At 43.8% G+C, this 20,385-nt stretch overlaps 1 protein-coding gene across 7 annotated transcripts in view; it reads right to left on the bottom strand.

Annotated features, from left to right (window-relative positions):
* The window catches only part of KIFAP3 (kinesin associated protein 3), a 203,551-nt gene that overhangs the window by 65,905 nt on the left and 117,261 nt on the right, over nucleotides 1–20,385 (bottom strand). For 5 of the 7 annotated variants that reach the window (XR_009757971.1, XM_061585275.1, XM_061585291.1 and 2 more), the window contains exon 18: nucleotides 1,141–1,330. Coding sequence is in view for 6 of the 7 variants with exons in the window: in XM_061585275.1 (XP_061441259.1) it covers nucleotides 1,141–1,330 (190 nt within the window). In the remaining variant the exon portion in view is untranslated. The other 2 variants (XM_061585318.1, XM_061585329.1) reach the window with 2 other exon arrangements.

Genomic DNA, 20,385 nt, shown 5'->3' with positions numbered 1-20,385 from the left:
TCCAGTTTGATGTACTGTGGCAAAAATGTTGTCAGCTGAAGAGGGACAAATTTCTTACTTTTTTTACCATTGTTTTGAATAGAAATCCCACAAAACCTGTCAGTCCTCTTCCTCTAGTCCTTATTCTTTCACAAGGAAATTTGAATCTAGTATATTTACTTGCTTATGTACACTTAGCCATGCTTGGCAAACTTATGCAAATTTAGTCCCAGTAGTTCTCAACATAAGCAATTTAAACCATAGAACAGTGAAATAGCAATTCTCATCAAACAGACTTATTTTCCACAGTTGCAATTTGCAGGTAAAGAACAGATCAACAATGTGCAATGTTACAGTTTCATTACTGGGGTACAAAGGAGTAGACAAACAGTTCCTCACAATTTCTCCCATAAATCAAGATGAATGTAGTAAATCAAATCAAATTCTCTTGCAATGAAGACATTCCCAAAGAAAGCTTTCAAAATAAACAAGGTGTGAGAAAGGAGATGGTAGGCAAGAATGAACAGCTGAGAGAGAAATTGTCATTCACATACTAATTACATTTCAACCCAAATCTCCAGACCACTTCTGCCAGCAGTTTCATGTAAAAAAAAAGCATGGGGGACAAGATGGACCCTTTCTGGTTGCCAAGAGGATGCTACTCCAAAGTAAAGGCTTCCCTACCCCAGAACTCTGAAGAATACAGTCTCCAGGACAGAGCTGCAACTGGAGCATCCACTGATGTTGTCCTGAGGTGATCCATGATTTATTTTGAAAAAACACTGCCTACCAAACTGATCATTTTCAAAAATTAATCATTTTAACATGCAGCACTGGAGATATAATACATTAATATACATATAAAATACATGAATAAAATAATATAATACAATAAAGCAATGGTGCATGAAGTAATGCAACTTTATCACTTCAAAGAACCATGTGAACCCTAGACTTATGCAAGCTGATAAACATGCATTCAGCTGTCTACACTGGCACACTTATTAAACAAGCCAACTTTATGCTTCCCAGCATAGGATAGCAGAATATTTGAACTTTAGTTGAACCTGTTTATGAGACTGGGTGCATTGGGAACCTCCATGAGATGACTGCAGGGAGTCTGTGCATGGGGGAAATGTATATTATCTATATCAGCCTTACCTGCATTGTAGTAAAGATCAGGTCTTTCAAGAATGTCCCCTTCATGAATATAGGGCTCAATGCGATCATCCCCATATAAGTACTGCTCATTTTCATCCATCTGCCGACTTTCCACCATTTCTAGCCACTGAGAGTTGTGCCATCGGAACTTCTCACTCTGGATCTTCTTAGCCCATTCTTCATCATACTCCTGTAGGGAGATTTAGAGACTTTAATGCTAGGATTTCAAAACAATAATTTGGTTTTGGGCAACGAGTTAACAATAATGTGTAGATAATGGCAAAATATTATTCCTGCATTTCAGGTACAAAATGGAAACTGGAAAACAAGCAGTGATTAGTGCAATTATTGAATGAGAAAACACAAGAGCGGTAGACCAATTCAAACTCCAGATCCACAGGCTGGAGTGGGTTATGATTGTGTAGATGAACCTGTCCTCTGGTCGAGAAGAGCTCTGCTGATGAAGCGCTACTCCCACCACAGAGGTCCCCGCTATGCCCATGGAAAGCACTACAGGCATTTATCTACCACTGGTATTGTTTCTGTCGGCAGTAGCCAGTTTTCATCTTTGAAATGGAGCATTCTGGGGGCAGGGGCAGAATGGAGATGACCTTCATTCATTGAGGAGGCCCTAGGATCAGACCACCCATCCATGCCAACCTACAGCTGGTATAACTAATCCCCCCATTGGAATCTTGCATATGGGCCAAACTGCATTAAGTGTGTGTCCCCTCCATGCACACTTTCCACCATGGCTGCCACTTTGCACCCAACTGTGCTCAGTTGCAGTGTGTGGTTTGCTGAAATTTGCTTTCACCAGTGAAAAACAAAAGCTAATAGTCTTAGTTCACACAGCTGGAAATTAGGAAGTATTCTAACTGAGACATAGCAATTTTCCTTCTTCCATTTTAACAGTGTCTTTTACTCTGTTTCTAAACTGTAAGTTTGGGGGCCATTCGGAGAACTCCAAATGAAGGATTTTCCATGACAAAAAGCAAAAAAAGGTTTCATCATGAATCCTGAATAAAAATAATCGAGTATAGATATCCCGAACCTTTTGAGCTGAGAGAATCAGTGATCTAGCTTAAAAAACTGCATCCAAGGAGAACACTGACTAGCCTATGAAAATTAATGCTAGTAAAAAGTTGTTAGCCGTTCAGTTGCCACAGGACTCCTGCTTCTTGAAAAAGCTGTTATTGGTCCTTCTCTTTTGCAATAAAACATCTTGGACAGGGAATGAAAATAGGCATCTTGCAAGCTAAAACCAGTGTTTCCACAAGGTTCTGGCTTCTTTGCTTTTCTCTAAACAAATCATTACCAGAAGCTAAAGTTTTGTTCTTGGTTTATTTGCTTGTGGTTATGGGGAACCTCCAGCCTGCAGGCCAAATTTGGCCCATGAGGCTGCTTTCCCAAAGCCATATGTGATGTCAAGTTTGGAGCAGGTAGAGCCATGGCTGGATGTGTTGAGTTGGGCAACTCAATCACACAGCTGATCCCTGCATAAAGCAGGGCTAAAGTCACCACCCATCAGCTGATGGGTGGCGAGTTCAGGCTTCTGCCAGAGGAGTACTCTTTGCACTCTGCTGTCCTGTCAGCTGAATGTGAATAAATATTTGGGTGCCAGAATCATGATAGATTGTGATCTGCTTCCCTGCACCCTTCAAGCTTGATACTTGCACAGAAAATCCTAGAAACATGGGAAATATCTGATAAATGCCAAATAAGAACATGAGAAGCAAGAGCATTGTTTGATAATGTATAGCAGTGAAAATACTGTTCTTCTACATGCCAAAACTTTAGTCAGTTCTTGTTATTCCCCTCTACTTTCATTAGGGCCTTCATTGTGGAAAATACACTATTTGTTTCTGCTTAGAATGTGGCATCCTTTTTAAAGTTTTACCTCCAGCTTCTTTGGACAACTGCTGAAACATTATGAAGCATCAAGTACCTTAACAACAAAGCACAGGTGTTATCACTGGCTTCCATCATACCTGGTATCCAATTAATATACTCTCTGCTAAGAGAGAAGTACATAGATCTGCTTTGCATTTTACTGAAGGGAAACACATTTTCGTGTTTTCTTTAATGTAGCAGTTCCTTAATTTGGTCGCTAATGTAGAATAAAGACCTAAACTTTGGTCAAGACTTTGCAAGTACAATGTAAATGAGGAGAGTGACATTGAAATATGCTGACAGGATTGTACAAGGAAATGCCACAGAATATTCTGAGAGAACTGCTGGTACTCAATCTTCTAAACTTATAAAATATGAGTGTGACCCTGATGCTCTACCCTAGTAGCTTGAAATGTTTGTGTTATGATAAGAACACAACTTTCTTTTTGCCTCTGAAAGAAAACTATAAGAATGTCCTGGAAAGGTGAGAATCAGAAAACCTTCAGGGGAGCTCATGACTGCCTGAATTTTCTCTCCAACAGCTCCTTGCTTTGCTTGTTTTTAATATAAGGTGCCTCTAGCAAGTTTTGTTGATTCAACACAACAGGAAGCTCTGTTTACTTCCACAATTCATGGTGCCGTGACTCAGATTAACCATCTCACTTTAAAAGCAGCAGTCTGGACCGTCCACCACTGACTCCCCAGCGCCACCTTAAGTAAGAGACCTTCTGAAAACTCTGTGGGGGCTGTCAGTGGGGGATTGCCCATGCTGCCTGGCCATCACCTGTTCGGGACGGTGCTATCCAACATTTTGCTGCCAGATCTGATACACTCACTATGTAAGTAGATAGTGTAAGTAAGAAAAAAAATGTGTACACGTGTTTGAAGTTTGAAGTATTTTCCCTGGGAAGAGGCATTGAGAGTGAAATTGAAAGTGGTCTTAGCGAATGGACCCTTGTTGTAAATTGAGTGAAATGAGCTGTGGTCTACCATGAAAGAAATATAACTGCCGACCACCTTATAGCTTCAACTTACCCTACCCTGCTTCCCTACCCTTGCTGTGATTTAAGCGAGTGAGCTCTGTGCTCTTGCACATTTTGAGTGCTCTCCTGAGGTGAAAAAGGAGGCTTGGCTGAATGAGCCTCCCTCCTCATTCCCCCGTGTTTCACCTGTTTATGAGCCAGATCTAACTGTGAGAAAATGAATATTGTGCTGCCGTTACACAGTCTTGTCCCTGGGCATTAGGTGGGTGTTGCTGTGCTGTAGCAGACCCCATGGCCAGACTGGAGTTCCGAAATAAGCTTTTCCTGAATGAAAGGAAAAACCTGTATAAGCTTCTCCTGTGTGAAAAACCCGTGCTTGTATGAGAGGGGAAAAAAGGAGGTGGAGGGACCCTGCCAAAAGGAAGACCAGCTTTTGATAGCCATCAAAGTTGCAGATTTTGGATGGAATTTTTATATTATAGTTTGCCCCGGTGGAAACTTTTGATTTAGATAAAATTGTTCACCTCCATGGAGCCCTTGAGTTTAGAGGCAGCAAAATACCTCAGACTCAGTGGAACACCTCTTTTTTATTGGTGTGAGGGAACTAGTAAGAGATTACATGAATCCTGGGTAAGGATTCCCAGGAAGAAGAAAAAATCTTTTGAAGCCCAAGGAATCTAAAGATGACAAGATCCCAGAAAATGTTATAATTCTTTCACTGAAATTTAAATGAAATGTTGGATTCCCCCGCCCCCGGTGTTTGACTCAGAAACAAAATACAGGTTTGCCTAGGGGATTTAAGAATGTAGCTGAAGGTGAGAGTATGTGTAAAAGTGGATGGAGTTACAGATCAGGGAACTGTGCTAAAAACATTCCCCATGAAGAACAGAAGGGTATTTGCAAGGCATCGGTGCAAAACCTAGGTTTTTCTAAAGGAAAGCCCCATGTGCAAGGGGAAGTTGACAAAGGGTTGGGATATAGTATGTCATGCAGAACATGTAAGGAGAACGGTGGAGAGCTAAAGTTGAAGGTTGGGGGTTGGACTTGATGGCCTTATAGGCCCCTTCCAACTCTACTATTGTATGATTACTTTGCAGGAAACAAAGGTTTGGAAGGATTAAAGAATGTCTTGTTGGCAAACAAATGAACCAAGGGAGATGGCAAGAGAATGGGTTAATGCCAACAGCTCAACCCCCTCCTCTTCCTCCATTCTCTGAAGGACTTCAGATCAGTAAACAATCACAAAGGCACACTTCAAGGCGGAGAGAAAGGGGAGCATCATTCTACCAGCAACCCTTACTTTCCCCAGCTCATTTTAAAATAGCATGGTTGTATTTTTATTTTTATTTGTTCTGAAGAACATTTGGGTATAGAAATTTGATAAATTTTAAAAGTTTGCACTGGGCTAGTCTTTGACTACAAGTGAGTCTGATGCTGGCACCATAATATGAGAATTCCAGAGCAACTTTTCATGTGCAGCACTCTGTAATAGCCAGAGGCTATGGACTCCCAAAAGCCCAGAAAACTAGAACTTGCCATCAGGGGGGTAAGATCTGTATTAAGTTGTATATTGGAAGTCTGTTCTCACACGTTTACCCACATTTTCAGAAAATAATGCAACCTTCATAAACTGTCACCTGCTAGCCCTTTCCTCGTCATGACCAACAAAGATGATTTGGGGGTGTGTGTGTTAATGTCTTATTAATGTTTATGTCTGTCTTGTTATGTAGCTACAAAATGTTTAAGTTATTTATTTTTTTATCACCGCTGCCTACGAGAGGCTTTTTCTCCTCCCCCTTCTTTTTCTTCTACAGATGATTTTTCCCCCTCAGAGCCTTGCAAAGAGAGGCTTCATTTTTACTCTGTAACTTTTTTCTCTTAGTATTTTACTTTCTTAATTCTTGAATTTGGACTTTAATTAATAAATACAGTGCTGCAAAATAGTTTAAATTTTAAAGATACTGCTGGCAATCCTAGCATCAAAGAGTGGAAATGTTTTGGTAGCTCCTTTCTAGCACCTCAGGCCACTTCTGTTTACCTCTTCACCACGACCCAGTCTCCAATAGCAACCATTGAAGATGTTACTCTTCCTCAAGATCAGGCCCCAGATTCTGAATGGAGACTGGCAGGGCATCTCTTGCACCCAGACCATCTGTGGCACTCCCCAGATGGCTGCTTGGTGCCACCCATGGTCCTTCTTCCCTATTTTGTTGGAGTGCACCATAGCATGCCCAGTCTAGCAAACCGGGAATGATACACGCAGTACAGCAAGACTGGTATGCTTCAAATTTTCCAACTGTGGCCCAGCAATATTGCCACACTTGCACTGTTTGCCAAACCCACATGGGCAAAGCTGTAAGGATGAAGAAGGCAGCCCATCCCATCACAATTACCAAAAGACCACTGAAGGCTGAAACCGGACTGAAATGGCCAGGTGCCCTTCCCCTTGCCCTTATAAATCCTGCCCATTGTGATCTCCATTTAAATGATGAAATAATCATGACCTATGTTAAGACGTTAATGAAGTGTTAAGGCCTTTTATTTATCCAGGTGGCCCTACCCTGAGAACCAGAGGACCACTGTCATCTGATCCAGCCAGGTGACTGGGTCCAAGTCAAGGTACATTAAAGGAAGTCTTCACTGGAATCTCACTGGAAAGGCCCCTTCCAGGTACTGCTGACCAACAACACTGCTGTAAAGTGCCAAGGACTCCAGGCATGGATTCACACATCACACTGCAAGAAGACTTCACTACCAACCTGATGACTCCAGTAGCAGCACCAGTCAGCTCCCTCCCCCCGACACCTTGGTCCTGAAGAAGACGACTTTTGACTTTGTTCCTGATTTTGGTCTGTTCCATTCTTCCTTGTTTTGACAGCTTTCTTCCTGCTTCTGTCCCCCTTTTTGGAGGGATACTAAAAGCCTTCACAGTCTGGTAGTGAGCCTAGTGCTGGTCAGCAGGGGAGCCGATTAGAGAAGGAACCTTCAGCAAAGGGCCATAATAATGCCCTCAAAGCAATCCCAGTGGTAAGCCAAGCGCTCACTAGTGAAGAGGATTTGCCATTTCAAGATGCAGCTGAACCTGTTCGGCAGACAAGGTATCACTTCTGAGAAAAGAAGAAGCCTTCTGCCTAGATCCTACTTCCCGAAGTGGGTGTGGCCTGTCGCCGAGTGGCTTCTATTCTCCGGACTAGTCTGGCTGCTCCTGTTCAGGCCTGGACAGCCTGAGGGGACCAGGCCTGGTTCCTAGTTACTGCAGCTCCATGGCAACAGGCACCCAAGGTACTGAATGCTGCATGCATAACCCAGAGAAAACCATTGAAGTGTTTCAACAGGCTGAACACATAATAAGCAAAGCTGCTAAGTTCTGTGACATAGACAAATGGGATTTATAGTCTTGGTTCAGTTCCATTTTTGGATCACTTGGCTCTACAATAATACATGGCTTATTGATATTGCTTGCTATATTATTTGGAATTTATACTATCATAATGCTTGTGCAATGCTGCTTAAGTTTTACCATGAAACAAATGCAAAAGCCTTTGAACTTGGAACAAAAACAGGAAGTGCTTAACATGTATGAGATTATAGAAATGAAAGAATATGAGGAGAATGAAATCAATAATTTAATGCAAATTGAAGTTTGAGATGAGGTTGAGCTAGAAAAGCTCAAAAGGGGGGAATTGTGGAATAAAGATTTGTAGGTCCCAACTTTGGTCAAGACTTTGCAAGTACGAAGGGGGTGATGAGGAGAGTGGCATTGAAATATGCTGACAGGATGTTAGAAGGAAATGCCATAAAATGATGTGAGAGAACTGCTGGGGCTCGACCTTCTTAATAGATAAATATGTGTGTGACCCTGATGCTCTGCCCTAGTAGCTTGAAATATATGTGTTATAAGAACACAACTTTCTTTTTGCCTCTGAAAGAAAACTGTAAGAATGTCCTGGAAAGGTGGGAGTCAGAGAACCGGGGGGGGGGGGATGGCTTTCTGAATTTTCTCTCCAAACGGCCATTTGCTTTGCTTTGTTTGCTTTTAATACAAGTTGACTCTAGCAGGTCTTGTTGATTCAACACAACATGAAGCTCTGTTTTCATCCACAGTAATTATTCATTCAGTACAATTGTTCAAATTGTTAAAGCTGCTATGGAGTAAGTTAGATACTCAACATTTAACTTGTAAAGCGATACAGCCATTCACATCTTTGCTCATTAACTAAGTTCACAGCTGCTGTGACAAGATCTGCCTAAAACCATTAGGATTACATGTATTCAACAAAACTGTTAGTCTGAAATTTATTTTTTTGGGTTCTTTATCTAAATGGTGTCATCACATAGCTTCCAACCACAATTTGTCCATCACTATAGACTGATCTATTATCATCTGCCTTGGTATAACCAAGCACAGATGAAATGGAGAGACAAGTTGGACTCGCAAATATATTGTGAACAAATACTGTGGAGTTTTTACATTACAGTGTAAAACCATATCTGGTACCTAATAAGGGTTATTTCCACTTCTTTTATCCGACATACAGTCCTCCTTAATGAAACATTCTGGATTCTTTCCAGTTCCAACCTGGTTATGGGACTGAAATGGCTTTGATTACTCTCATGGATGTGCAATGCCAGGAGATGGATAGGGGGAGCTTGACCCTATTAATTCTCCTGGAGCTGTCTTCATTATTGGTGTCCTCCTGTGTCATCTTTCTAGGACAGCATTCTGTACTTAGCTGGTTCTGCCTTTCCTGCACATCAGATCTCAGGTGGTGCTGGGAAAGTGCTGCTCTACCATGCAGCCAATGGCTTACGGGATGTCCAAGGTTCCATCTCATCTCCAATGCTTTTAAACATCTATAAAAAAGGCACTAGAGAAGTCATCTGGAGGTTGGGTTGAAGCACCATGAGTGGAGAGGCAGCTGACGTTCTGAATCAGCTGCTGAAGTCAATGAAGGGCTGGATAGAGATGAACAAATAATACATATAATATCAAAGTCCTGTTGGTTGTGGGAGAAGTCAGTTCAGGAATATGTGAACAGCCTGTCTTGGATGGGATCGCATTGCCCCCAAGGAGGCAGGTTCACAATCCAAGTGTACTCCATGATCTGGTGCTGCTTTAGGATACACAGGTGACAGCTGTGACTAGGAGTGATTTTAATCAGCTTAGGGTGGTATGCCAGCTGCAGCCTTTTCTGGAGAAGACAGACCTGGCTAAAGTAGAAATACCTGTAATGCCTTGTAGTGACATCCATATTAGACTGCTATAACGCATTCTCCACAGGACAGCCCTAGAAAAGGGCTTGGAAACTGCAACTGGTTTAAAAATGTAGGTACCAGATTTATACCTGCAGCTAGTCAAGAGTATACAGTTCCAATGTGGATTCATCTCCACTGATTACCCATTTGTTTCTCAACCCAAAGTGCTGGTTTTTACCTTTAACCCCTAAACAATCTTGGGAGCATACTTTGAGGATTACTTACTATCGTGTCTACTTTTACACTTAACCAACATCAGAGGTCTTGCTCTGTGTCCCCATGCTATTTGAAGCTTCTTGGGTGGGTAGGCAAGATAGGCAGAATGCAAAATATCTTCTTGTTAAAATGCTATTTAGAAATTATTTTTACTCACTCAAAATGTGCAGTATGAAGATTTGTATGTAAGATGTTCTGTGCCCACTAGTATAGAGGACTGGTGACAATAGTGACAAAGAAGCTGAAGCCATTGCATTTGAGGAAATAGGAACGCCAATACCTGGGTTAGTGGAGACTGACAACAATCCATGAAGGATTCAGAAGAGGGACCATAACTCAGTGGTAGAGCACAACACTTCCCATGAAGTAAATTCCAAGTTCAATCTGCATCACTAGTTAAAAGGATCAGATGAAGGAAAAGACTTCTGCCTGGGATCCTGGAGAGCCACTGAGTAGACAATAATGGACTGGATGGACATACAGTCTGACCTAGCATAAGGCATGTTAATCTGGGTTGGAAGGGAGAGAAAGAGTATGGGAAGAACCCAACAACCAAATGTTTTTTGCTGGCAGAGTTGCTGCTGGACATCATGTCCGAGGCTTGGAATATCTACTCCCACAATGAAGCTCTGAGGTAAGAAGCCCAATTCTTTGAAGACTGCATAGTATAACTTCAGGTAAAGGAATAAGAATCTCCTAGATTCTTCCTCTCCTAGACATAGACATGTTATCATGTCTATGAGAGATGAGAACTTTTCTCCCTAAAACCCACAGCACTTTCTGAAGGAGCTATTTTGTGCCATAACAAGGCTGAGCAAGATCAACAGTATAACATAGCAATGAAAGATAAAAAAATCAAATACTGGGGAAAAACCATAGCTAATACTAAATTAAACTAAGCTGAACAAATGAAAATATTTTTGAAGTTTCCAAAAGCTCAGAAATGCTATTAAATAATGCTACTCTGAACTAAGAGGGAAGGCAGTCACCCATTCTTCAAGGCATCATTTCCCCTCAAGGGGTAGGGCATGTACCAGCTCCCATTTTTTCTAAGCTCTATACGTTTCTGAGATGTTCTGTACAGGTGCATACTCCTTGTGCATGACTGCTGAGAGACTACAAAGAACTATTCTAAGTTCATTCTACATTGCAGTTCATGCTTAGGCTGGAGGAGTCATAGAATCATAGACTTGGGCCTATAAGGCCACTGAGTCCAACCTCCTGGGTTGTGGAGTATACACAACTGGCTCCCAGCTACACCAGTGAATTACTTTGGAGCAACACAACTTATGTGCTACCCATACAGGAGTGACTTAACAGGAATAATCCAAAGCCTTTAATCCTGTAGAAGGAGAAACAGCTTTGACTCACTAAATATGAAATATGTATTTCCATAAAATATTTCATAGTACAAATAGATGAAATTCACTAACAGGCAAATATCCTTGCGGTTTAAGAATGTACCTATAGCCCACAGATATTTCTATCAAACTTTAAAAAGCAGGGAAATTGGACAGCTATGGTGAATGCACCAGGGGAGCAGGAGACCTGACCTCTCTGAGATATTGGACTGCCCTATAAATTTGTCAAAATGCAAACACCATTTGGGTTGGTCTTTCACAGTCCAATCCACTTCCTGTGTAGCTTGGAAGAATTTGGTAACATGTGCCTCTGAGCATATGGTGAGTGGTGGCAATACTCGCTATCTCCAAAGATAGAGAATTATATTTTTGTATGTTTGTTGGTATTCTTACTTTACTTCTTTCCTGTGTTACTACTGTTTCTACAGAGAATCTAAACTAGAAAATTTATTTCCCTCATTATTCATCCTAGAAATCTGTGTCAAATTTATTTTTATTAATTTCAATGACTTTTTATTGGTCAATGTCATATGATGGTGAAGACAGCCTTTTGCATTTCAAATTGTTAGTTATGTTCTATTTCTATTTTGAGTGCATTAATAATTGAATCGGAAACTGCAGTTTGATGTAAAATCAGACTGATTACAATATGTTGCTACTTCAGCAATGACTCTAGCTGTGGGAAAAAAGAGGATGCATGTTTTCAGCCTGCTATGTTTAAACCACTTCATTTAAGGCAAGGTGGGCACAGTCAATTAAAAACATAGAGCACACCTAGCATTTTGCTAGAATATATTTCACCTCCCACTGTTTTATCTTGTGCAAATTGAGACACTCCTGAGGTCCACTGGAGACTATTCTGCAGAAGTCAGTGCCATTATTCCACAATTATGTTTGGAGAGTTTTTTGTGTAAATTTTGCAAAGTGTTGCTGTACTTCACATATTCACAGAAATAGAACCAAAAGAAAATGATTTCCTATAGGAAACCTCACTAGAATTGCAAAGAAAATCAGACATATTTAAGGAGACCATCTGAACTATATCAACTGTATTAATAATGTTGCGTCCTCCCTGCTAAAACAAGAACAGCACAGCACATGTCTTCTTTCTATTATTTTGGGCTGATTGCAGGTATAGCCACCACTCACCATATGCTCAGAGGCACATGTTACCAAATTCTTCCAAGCTACACAGGAAGTGGATTGGACTGTAAAAAACCAACCCAAATGGTGTTTGCATTTTGACAAATTTGTAAGACAGTCCAATATCTCAGAGAGGTCAGGTCTCCTGCTCCCCTGGTGCATTCACCAAAGCTGTCCAATTTCCCTGCTTTTTAAAGTTTGATAGAAATATCTGTGGGCTATAGGTACATTCTTAAACTGCAAGGTTTTTTGCCTATTAGTGAATTTCCCTGCTTTTTAATCCGGGAGGTAAGAAAAATGGAAATTTTACTTATCGTGAATTTCTATTTGTGGATAGGGCTGGAGGACATTCCTGATTAGGGATGGCTCCTCCTACTAGTCATGACAGGCAGGGTCTAGAAACTTCTTAGTCTACTCTCCTGGGGGAGGAGTCATCCTGCTCTCCAGACCGAGCTGACAGAGCAAGAACTCCTCGACCCCATCAACTCCAACCATGCAGACGTTTATTAAACAGACACCTGTACAAAGTAGTAACTAGGAAAAGATAATAACCAGAGGCAAAACAGACAACTGGAGAAAAACTTCCCACAAAATGAGATACACGCAGTACTAGACATTGTGTGAAAATGTAAGACGCTAGCAGAATGCTTCAAGCCCCAACCCCTCGCTCCAGAAGTCCGGTGCAGAGGAAGGAGAAGTGGGTGGAATGTCCTCCAGCCCTACCCACAAATAGAAATTCACAGTAAGTAAAATTTCCATTTTTGCTAGATAGGGCGGGAGGACATTCCTGATTAGGGATATAACATAGCAGTATCCACATCCCCAGGGTGGGCTTCCTCTGTGTGAAACTAGTGATTTAGCACCTTCTGGAATGCCTTGCTACCAAACACAGCATCGGCCGGGGATTAGAAATCTATTTTATCATATCTGATGAGGGTGTGTGGAGAGGCCCACATATCCCCCAGCAGACGTCCATGATTGGGAAACCACCCTTGCATGATGCAGAGGCATCCGCCCCTCTAACAGAATGTGCCCTCAAACGGAATGTGCTGCAGGGTCCTTACCCAATGCCTCTTAGGCCTGCCTGAGCTATGGCCGCCCTGAACCAGAGAGAGATGGAAGAGGTAAACACCTTCTTTCCCTTAAGAGTTCCCCAAGAAAGATACAAATGATGATTCGAGATGTCTAAACTCCAGTGTGCAGCACCCCTAACGTCCAGAAAGCTTAGGCTATGGGGCGGTATACAAATGCAATAAAGAAAGAAGTAATGTCCAACATGTGTCACCTATGCACCTGAGTGCAGGAAGGAGATGGTCAGAAAAGACGGTAAGTCCATCTTCTGAGACCTATAAAAAACTGATGGGGTTGCCACCAAAATACTGTCATATAAGACAATGTGTTCAGAAGGCAGGTGGCCATAGGGTCTAAGAGTGAGCCTGCTAGTGCCAACAACATCCAGTTTAGGTTCCAGGTTGAAAACCTGTGAACCGTCTGCGGAGAAACGAGAACCACCTCTTTAAGGAAATGTTTAGAGCAAGCGGTTTGAAGACAACAGGGAACCCCCAGACTAGAGGACATACTACTGAGGGAAGCTGCCTGGCACCTGAGGATGGCTGCACTGAACCCTTGGTCCAAACCTGAGTGTAAAAAATCCAGGAAGGCCTGAACGCTTCAGGACAATGGATCCACCGAGATTTTTGAGCACTAGCTCAAAAATACCCTCCAGGTGGGAGAGAAACCCCTATTGGTTGACTGTTTATGTGAGGTCGATAATATATCCAAGACTTCCCCCGAAAAAACCTTGTCCCTCGACCCGATCGGCTCAGCCACCAAGCTGTCCATCGTACACTCCATTAATTTGACAGCAACAACTACCACTGTAGCTCCCTCTAAGGCATGTCTGGAATGGACGCCCTAATTCTCTCCTTTGCTGGAATGGGATCTTGGAATGGAAGTAGAAGCTACTGAAAGGACTGGGGGATGAGCGTCACCCATCAGATTATAGCCCGACACCCTCCTCCGATTCAGTCAGAAAGAGCATGCCCAAAGAACACTTGTAAAGGTCGTTATTTATATGTCAGAATGGTTTGACCTTATACCAAACTCTGAGGCAAAAGCTTCTGCAGCTAGATGCAGCTTCTCACACTTGTTTGTGGTGGCAGATGCTGGCAATGTCACATAGACCTGTGCAGCACCAACCATCCCCATAATCAAACTTTGATTGAAGGGACATAAGAGAGTAGAGGGATAGGGGCTGCTTTTCCTCTTGATTAGTCAATACAGAAGCAAGCATTGTCTGCTTCCTGATTCTATTAAAACAATCCTCGGACAGGGATTATCTGTGAAAGAGAGGAATAAAGAAATTTATGTTACATTTAACACATAAAAGTGGACTGCCTTCAAGCCGATTCCGACTTATAGCGACCCCATGAAACCTTTGGTTGAGTTCATAGGGTTTCTGTGGTAAGCGCTAATCAGAGGTGGCCTACCACCGTCTTCCTCTGAGGCTGAGAGGCAGGGACTGGCCCAAGGTCACCCCATGTGGGGATGTGAACCATGGGCTCCCATGTCATAGCCAAACACTCCAGCCACTGTCCCACACTGGCTATCATTGAAAACATACATTTTAATTAATACTGAACTGCCAAGACTCAGACAGAAAAACCAGAATAGTCTCTGAGGTTGAAGGGGCCATTATGTGCAGGCCGTTACACCTATGGTATAGAAACTGAGCTCTTCTGAAGCTGTGTATACCATAAGCCAGTATACTGAAACCCTGACAACACACAGGCAAGTGGAACTTTTTCAATGTTTAGGGATATGAAACCAGAAAAAGAGACCAACCCATCTTTCAGTTTCATCCACCAGGACACTTAACCACCATCCTCTGGGGTGTGTGCTCAGGCTCTACAAGGGTTCCTAAGGTTGAAGGGGGTTGCCTTCAAGTCGATTCCGACCCATGACGACCCCATGAGTAAGGCCTCATGGCAAGTGGCACTCAGAGGAGGCCCACCATTGCCTTCCTCTGACGCTGGCAGGCAATGACTGGCCTACACCCCACTGGCTCTTCATAAGGTACTTATCTGAATTTATTCCAACTGTGGCTATAGAGATAAGCCAACTGTTCTTGCAAATACTACCACATGTAAGGGTTGTGGGCCTTCTCTTGGGGGGAGGGGGTGTAAACCTTTTGAGGCCTCAGGAAAGGCTTTGAGGCTTTCCATATACAGTATATGCTTTCCAACTGTGGCCCCCTAGAGGAGCTAACAGGTTCCTCTGTTGTTGTCCCGGCAACGTTCCCTGGGCCTACCATTTCAGGCCTAGCTCTCTAAATGTCTCAGTCCAGATTACTCATGTCCCTGTCTGTTCTGAGGAGGAAAATCTAACGTTTCCACAGGAACAAACCTGAAATACATAGGATTTCTTCCCAGATATTTCACCTCTTATGTTTCTGAGGGAGGAGGGAACAGACATAGCCAACCTGAAGGTTGACTAGGTTTAAGGGAGTCACTTTGTGTAACCCTTCCACATGGAAGGAACACACTTTCTCCAGGGAGTACACTACACGTATCCACTGCCCCCCTAAGCACCTGGCGTCAGGGCTAGAACACAGGGAAGAGGGAATACCTTGTCACCTAAGCTTAGGCATCCCCAATCCCCCCAAAAATCTTGATAGGCACCCTTTGTTCCAGCTGACAACCTCTAGGTAAAGGGGCCTCACATCAACCATCAAGGCAGAAACCAGGGAAGCTAGACCAATTCAAAAACATCGTGAAGAGAACCCACTCAGCCCTCAGGACAGTTCTGAAGAGGTGTGGGGAATTAAACCACCTCTGTGGGCTGTTTGGCAGGAGCAGAAGGGAACATCCTTATTTTATTTTATGCCCTGCGGCCAGGAACTGGGATGAGGGTTCAAGTGCCACAGGCTGTTCCTTAATTTACCGGAAAATGTGCCTGGTCAGAGCCAAGGGTGAAATTTCAGGTGCGGATTCCAATTCATCCCCTGAAAACTTAGAACAGAAGCAGCCTCAGATTTCTGGTTCCGCGAGAACTGGGTGCAAACTGCTGGAACAAACTGTTGGAGGAGCTCAAAGGGTGAGATCCCACAAAATGGCTGCCAAAGGGAAATCTGTGGGATTTCTTCCAAATATAACTAGTAGCTCCGAGTATCCCTAGCTTGTATGTCTCCTTCATGAAGGGTATCTCCCCCAAGGGGGAGGCCCCTTAAAATCCTGGGAATATATATAACATCAACCCAGGATGGAGACTAGGATCCTCGCTGCAAACACGAAATGCTTCTTTGTCTATTTAGTAGGCAGCTATGATTTACATGGGAACACCCATTCTGCATCCCACACATCATCAAGAGCCTGAGGAGAATAACCAGTCGACGGAAGCCTTTTTAGCTCCCGCTGAATTCGACTGGGCATGGGCATCGCCTCCCTCCTCAATATCTGAGAACTGCAGCACTCTGCGCCTTCAGAGAAAGGGGTTGAAAAACCTCTAGGGCAAAGAGCCTAGGTTGCACTGGGTCACCTCTAGATCCTTTCCTGATGACTCCCCCTCTTCCCTATCAGGTTCAGGGGAATCATCCAAATCAGACAATGCCCCCTGTTGGCCATAGACCTGCCTGGGCAACGGTCCTCGTACCTGCAACACCTGGACCATAGTGGGTGCAGGATATGCATGTGTCTGGGTGTCTGATCAGACCTGTTGACTCATAGCACCCTTTACCAGTGAGATCCTCGTCTCCCACCCTGGGCGCTGTCTGAACCGCCACCCTGCAAAATATGACAGGGAATAGGAGTAGGACACCCAGGTTGATGCTGGGGGGTGTGCCACCCCAGATGATGGCAAGGGTACAATGAGAGGGGGATCTGGTATAGCTGTATTGCTATGGCAAACTGCTCATCTCCTGTCCCTGCGTGAGTCGCTAGAGTGACATCTGCGCCTCTGCTTTCCCTTATGGGATCGCCTACTTGAGGGCCTGTCCCGCTTACTTTTAAGGGCATGGTAAATGGGGGCCCTGATTTCAACAAAGATAAACTCCTTGACCCCAGACAAGAGCTTAAGAAACTGAGAATGAGGGGTGGTGGAACTTCCATACCTTCAGCAGGAATACTCCCCCCCCCCACGCTGCCCCCGCTTGGGGTTGGGGAGAGCGCAGGCTGATAGCTTGTTGAGCCTTGCATTGGCAGCTCTCGAGAATCCATCACATCTCCCGTGTAACAGAAGTCTTGGCGAGAGAACAAGGAAGAGGCAGGCAAAGCCATAAAGTGGCAGCCGCAGCTGTTCTGCACTTAAGAAAAAAGTGCGGGAAACTGCTGCAATGGCGAACCGCCGGAGCAGGCGCCGCTCAACCCCCTGCTGCCGTGCACGATCCGATTTTCGGGTAGATACCCCCAGGCAGCACACCTCACTGGTTCTTCTCCTCAGAAAGAGGAGGGGGGAGCCGGATCCTGCGATCCCGCTCATCAGGAGTGTGGCGAAAACGCAGCTCCAAGGAGCAAAAAGTCAGTCTCCCTTCAAAAGTGGCTGCCGCTGTTGCTGAAGCACTGCAGCTAGCCATGCTCCGTTGCTCTGAAGAATGCCTTACACGGCGCCAAACTGCTCAGCTGGACTGAACGATCCTCCCAAGCCCCGGACCCATGATGTGAAGGTGGGCGGGCGGGGGGGGGGAGAAACCAGTAAAGGATGGAGACAGAAGAGAGAAATAGCTGACATTAAGGAGAGGAGAACGACAAAAAGCAGAAAAAACAGAGGTAAAAAGAAGTTCTGAGCAGAGAGAAAACTCAACCTTCACAGGCCGCAGGCAGGGCCGGTCTGGAGAGCGGGTTGACTCCTCCCCCAGGAGAGGAGACTAAGAAGTTCTAGACCCTGCCTGTCACGACCAGTAGGAGGAGCCATCCCTAATAAGGAATGTCCTCCAGCCCTATCTAGCAAATGGGATCCTGTGCAAGCTTGCTGAGAATGGATTGATCATTTGCATGCTTATTGAGTTCAGTGGGATTTACTCCTATGCAATCATGGTTAGGATAGTAAAAATTGACCATGGGAAGGGGGAAGGGAAGGGGGAGGAGGACGAAGGGGGAAGGGGGAGGAGGACGAAGGGGGAAGGGGGAGGAGGAGGAAGGGGGGATTGGAAGGGGATGGGGAGGGAGGGGCAAAGGAAGGGTGAGGGAAGGGACAAGAGGGAGGGGATAGGAGGGAGAAGGGAGGGTGGGTTTGATTTTGGGGTGCCAGGCTCAGGACCTGAGACTGATTCTGTATCTTTAAGAGAAGAGAAATTCAGCCAAGTACAGGTTTTCTTGCAACACTGTAATGGGAAAAACCACAAGATGCAATTCTCCCTTTCCCCTGCACAACTTTTAAAGATACAGAAGACCCTTGGAGACTGGGCCTGGCAGCCCTAGTTTGATCATTTGCATACTTTTTGAGTTAATGGGATTTATTTCTGTGGAGACCATAGTCAAGAAATCAGAAGAAGGCTAGGACTGGGGAGGGCAGCTATGAGAGAACGATAAAAGGTTCTCAAATGCAAAGATGTAACACTGAACACCAAAGTCAGGATCATTCAAACCATGGTATTCCCGATCTCTATGTATGGATGTGAAAGTTGGACAGTGAAAAAGGCAGATAAGAGAAAAATCAACTCATTTGAAATGTGGTGCTGGAGGAGAGCTTTGCAAACACCGTGGACTGCGAAAAAGAAAAATAATTGGGTGTTAGAACAAATTAAACCAGAACTGTCACTAGAAGCTAAAATGATGAAACTGAGATTATCATACTTTGGACACATCATGAGAAGACATGATTCACTAGAAAAGACCATAATGCTGGAAAAAAACAGAAGGGAGTAAAAAAAGAGGAAGGCCAAACAAGAGATGGATTGATTCCATAAAAGAAGCCACAGACCTGAACTTACAAGATCTGAACAGGGTGGTTCATGACGGATGCTCTTGGAGATCACTGATTCATAGGGTCGCCATAAGTCGTAATCAACTTGAAGGCACATAACAACAACAACAATCATGTTTGAAAATGGAAATGGACTGCCTTCAAGTCGACCGAACTTATGGCGACCCTTTGAATAGGGTTTTCATGGTAAATGGTATTCAGAGGTGGTTTTGTCATTGCCTTCCTCTGAGGCTGAGAGGCAGTGACTGGCCCAAGGTCACCCAGCGAGCTTCATGACTGTGGGTATTTGAACCCTGGTCTCCCAGGTCCTAGTCCAACACTGACCCGGGATAGGGGCAGGGAGGGGAGGAGATTGGGTTGGTGGGCACTGGGCAGAGGGGAAAACCCTTTCCTTTCCAAAAGGAAAATATTGTGAACAGTATCATTGCTTTTCAGCATTTCCCTCACCTTTTTATTCTACAGCAGGCACAGGTAGCCTCCCACCCAAATTTAAACCAAAGCTCTGCTCAAGCCGCCTCCTGTCTTGTTTCATCGCTCTCAGCTCCAGACTATACCAAGGAGCTGTATGAGCTCTACATAGGAGAGGGCGCGCAGGAGCAAAACAGCCCGGGTCATCTCTGCATTCCACAGATCGGCCAGGGCTTCGACAGGAGCGCCAGTCTTATCAGCCGGAAAAACCCCCAGTGCCTTTTGAAAACCTTCAGAATTCATTAGTCTCCGGGGGCGGACCAATTTAATAGGTCCCCCACCCTTGCAGTACTCTGTGAACATGGCTGATTTTTAATGAATTTCAACAGATTATGAGAACTCTCAGAGAAAAAAGTCCAAAAGGGCTCTGGGGTCTCCCCCCCTCTTTTTAGACTTTGAACTCTCAATTCTCTCTGACTGTTTTGTGTATCACCATGAAAATATAGAGGGTTGTTAAGCAAGCGTTTCTGAGTTCAGGACTATAAGTTTTGTAAGGTTTTGTTTTGAAATGAGCTTATAGGAAGCATCAGAATGGCATGGGGGTATTTTCAATTTAACACTGCGGAATGTGAAAAATCCACACTGGCTATAGTATACAGCCACTCTCGTGGCTGTATAATAATCCATGTGTGGGAAACCACATACATGCAATAATGTTACAAAACACCACTCACTAGGGTAAATTAAGCGTTTTTGAAGACTACAAAAAATATGTTGCATCCATTAAAATCTGCAAGCCTGAAAATACTACCATCAGTAATTTGAAAACCTAATTTGCATCTAAAAAATAAGCTGAAAAATTAGAGCCTATCCGTTTTCACACATGCAGACGTTCATGACACTGTTCCAGTGCACTGGGGTTGGTGTTTTTTCTTAATATTTCAGTCTGATGTGGTCCACATGGTATAACAATTATAACATTCTCCATGAGATACCAGGAACAAGCTCCTTAAAACATGCTGAACTATAAAAAATTCATCACATAACTTAGCAAATAAGATTTAAAA

Source organism: Rhineura floridana, chromosome 1 (genome assembly GCF_030035675.1).
Source record: "Rhineura floridana isolate rRhiFlo1 chromosome 1, rRhiFlo1.hap2, whole genome shotgun sequence".
NCBI lineage: Eukaryota > Metazoa > Chordata > Lepidosauria > Squamata > Rhineuridae > Rhineura > Rhineura floridana.
The sequence above is the reverse complement of the archived record's forward strand: the minus strand, read 5'-3'. Positions and strand labels throughout refer to the sequence as shown.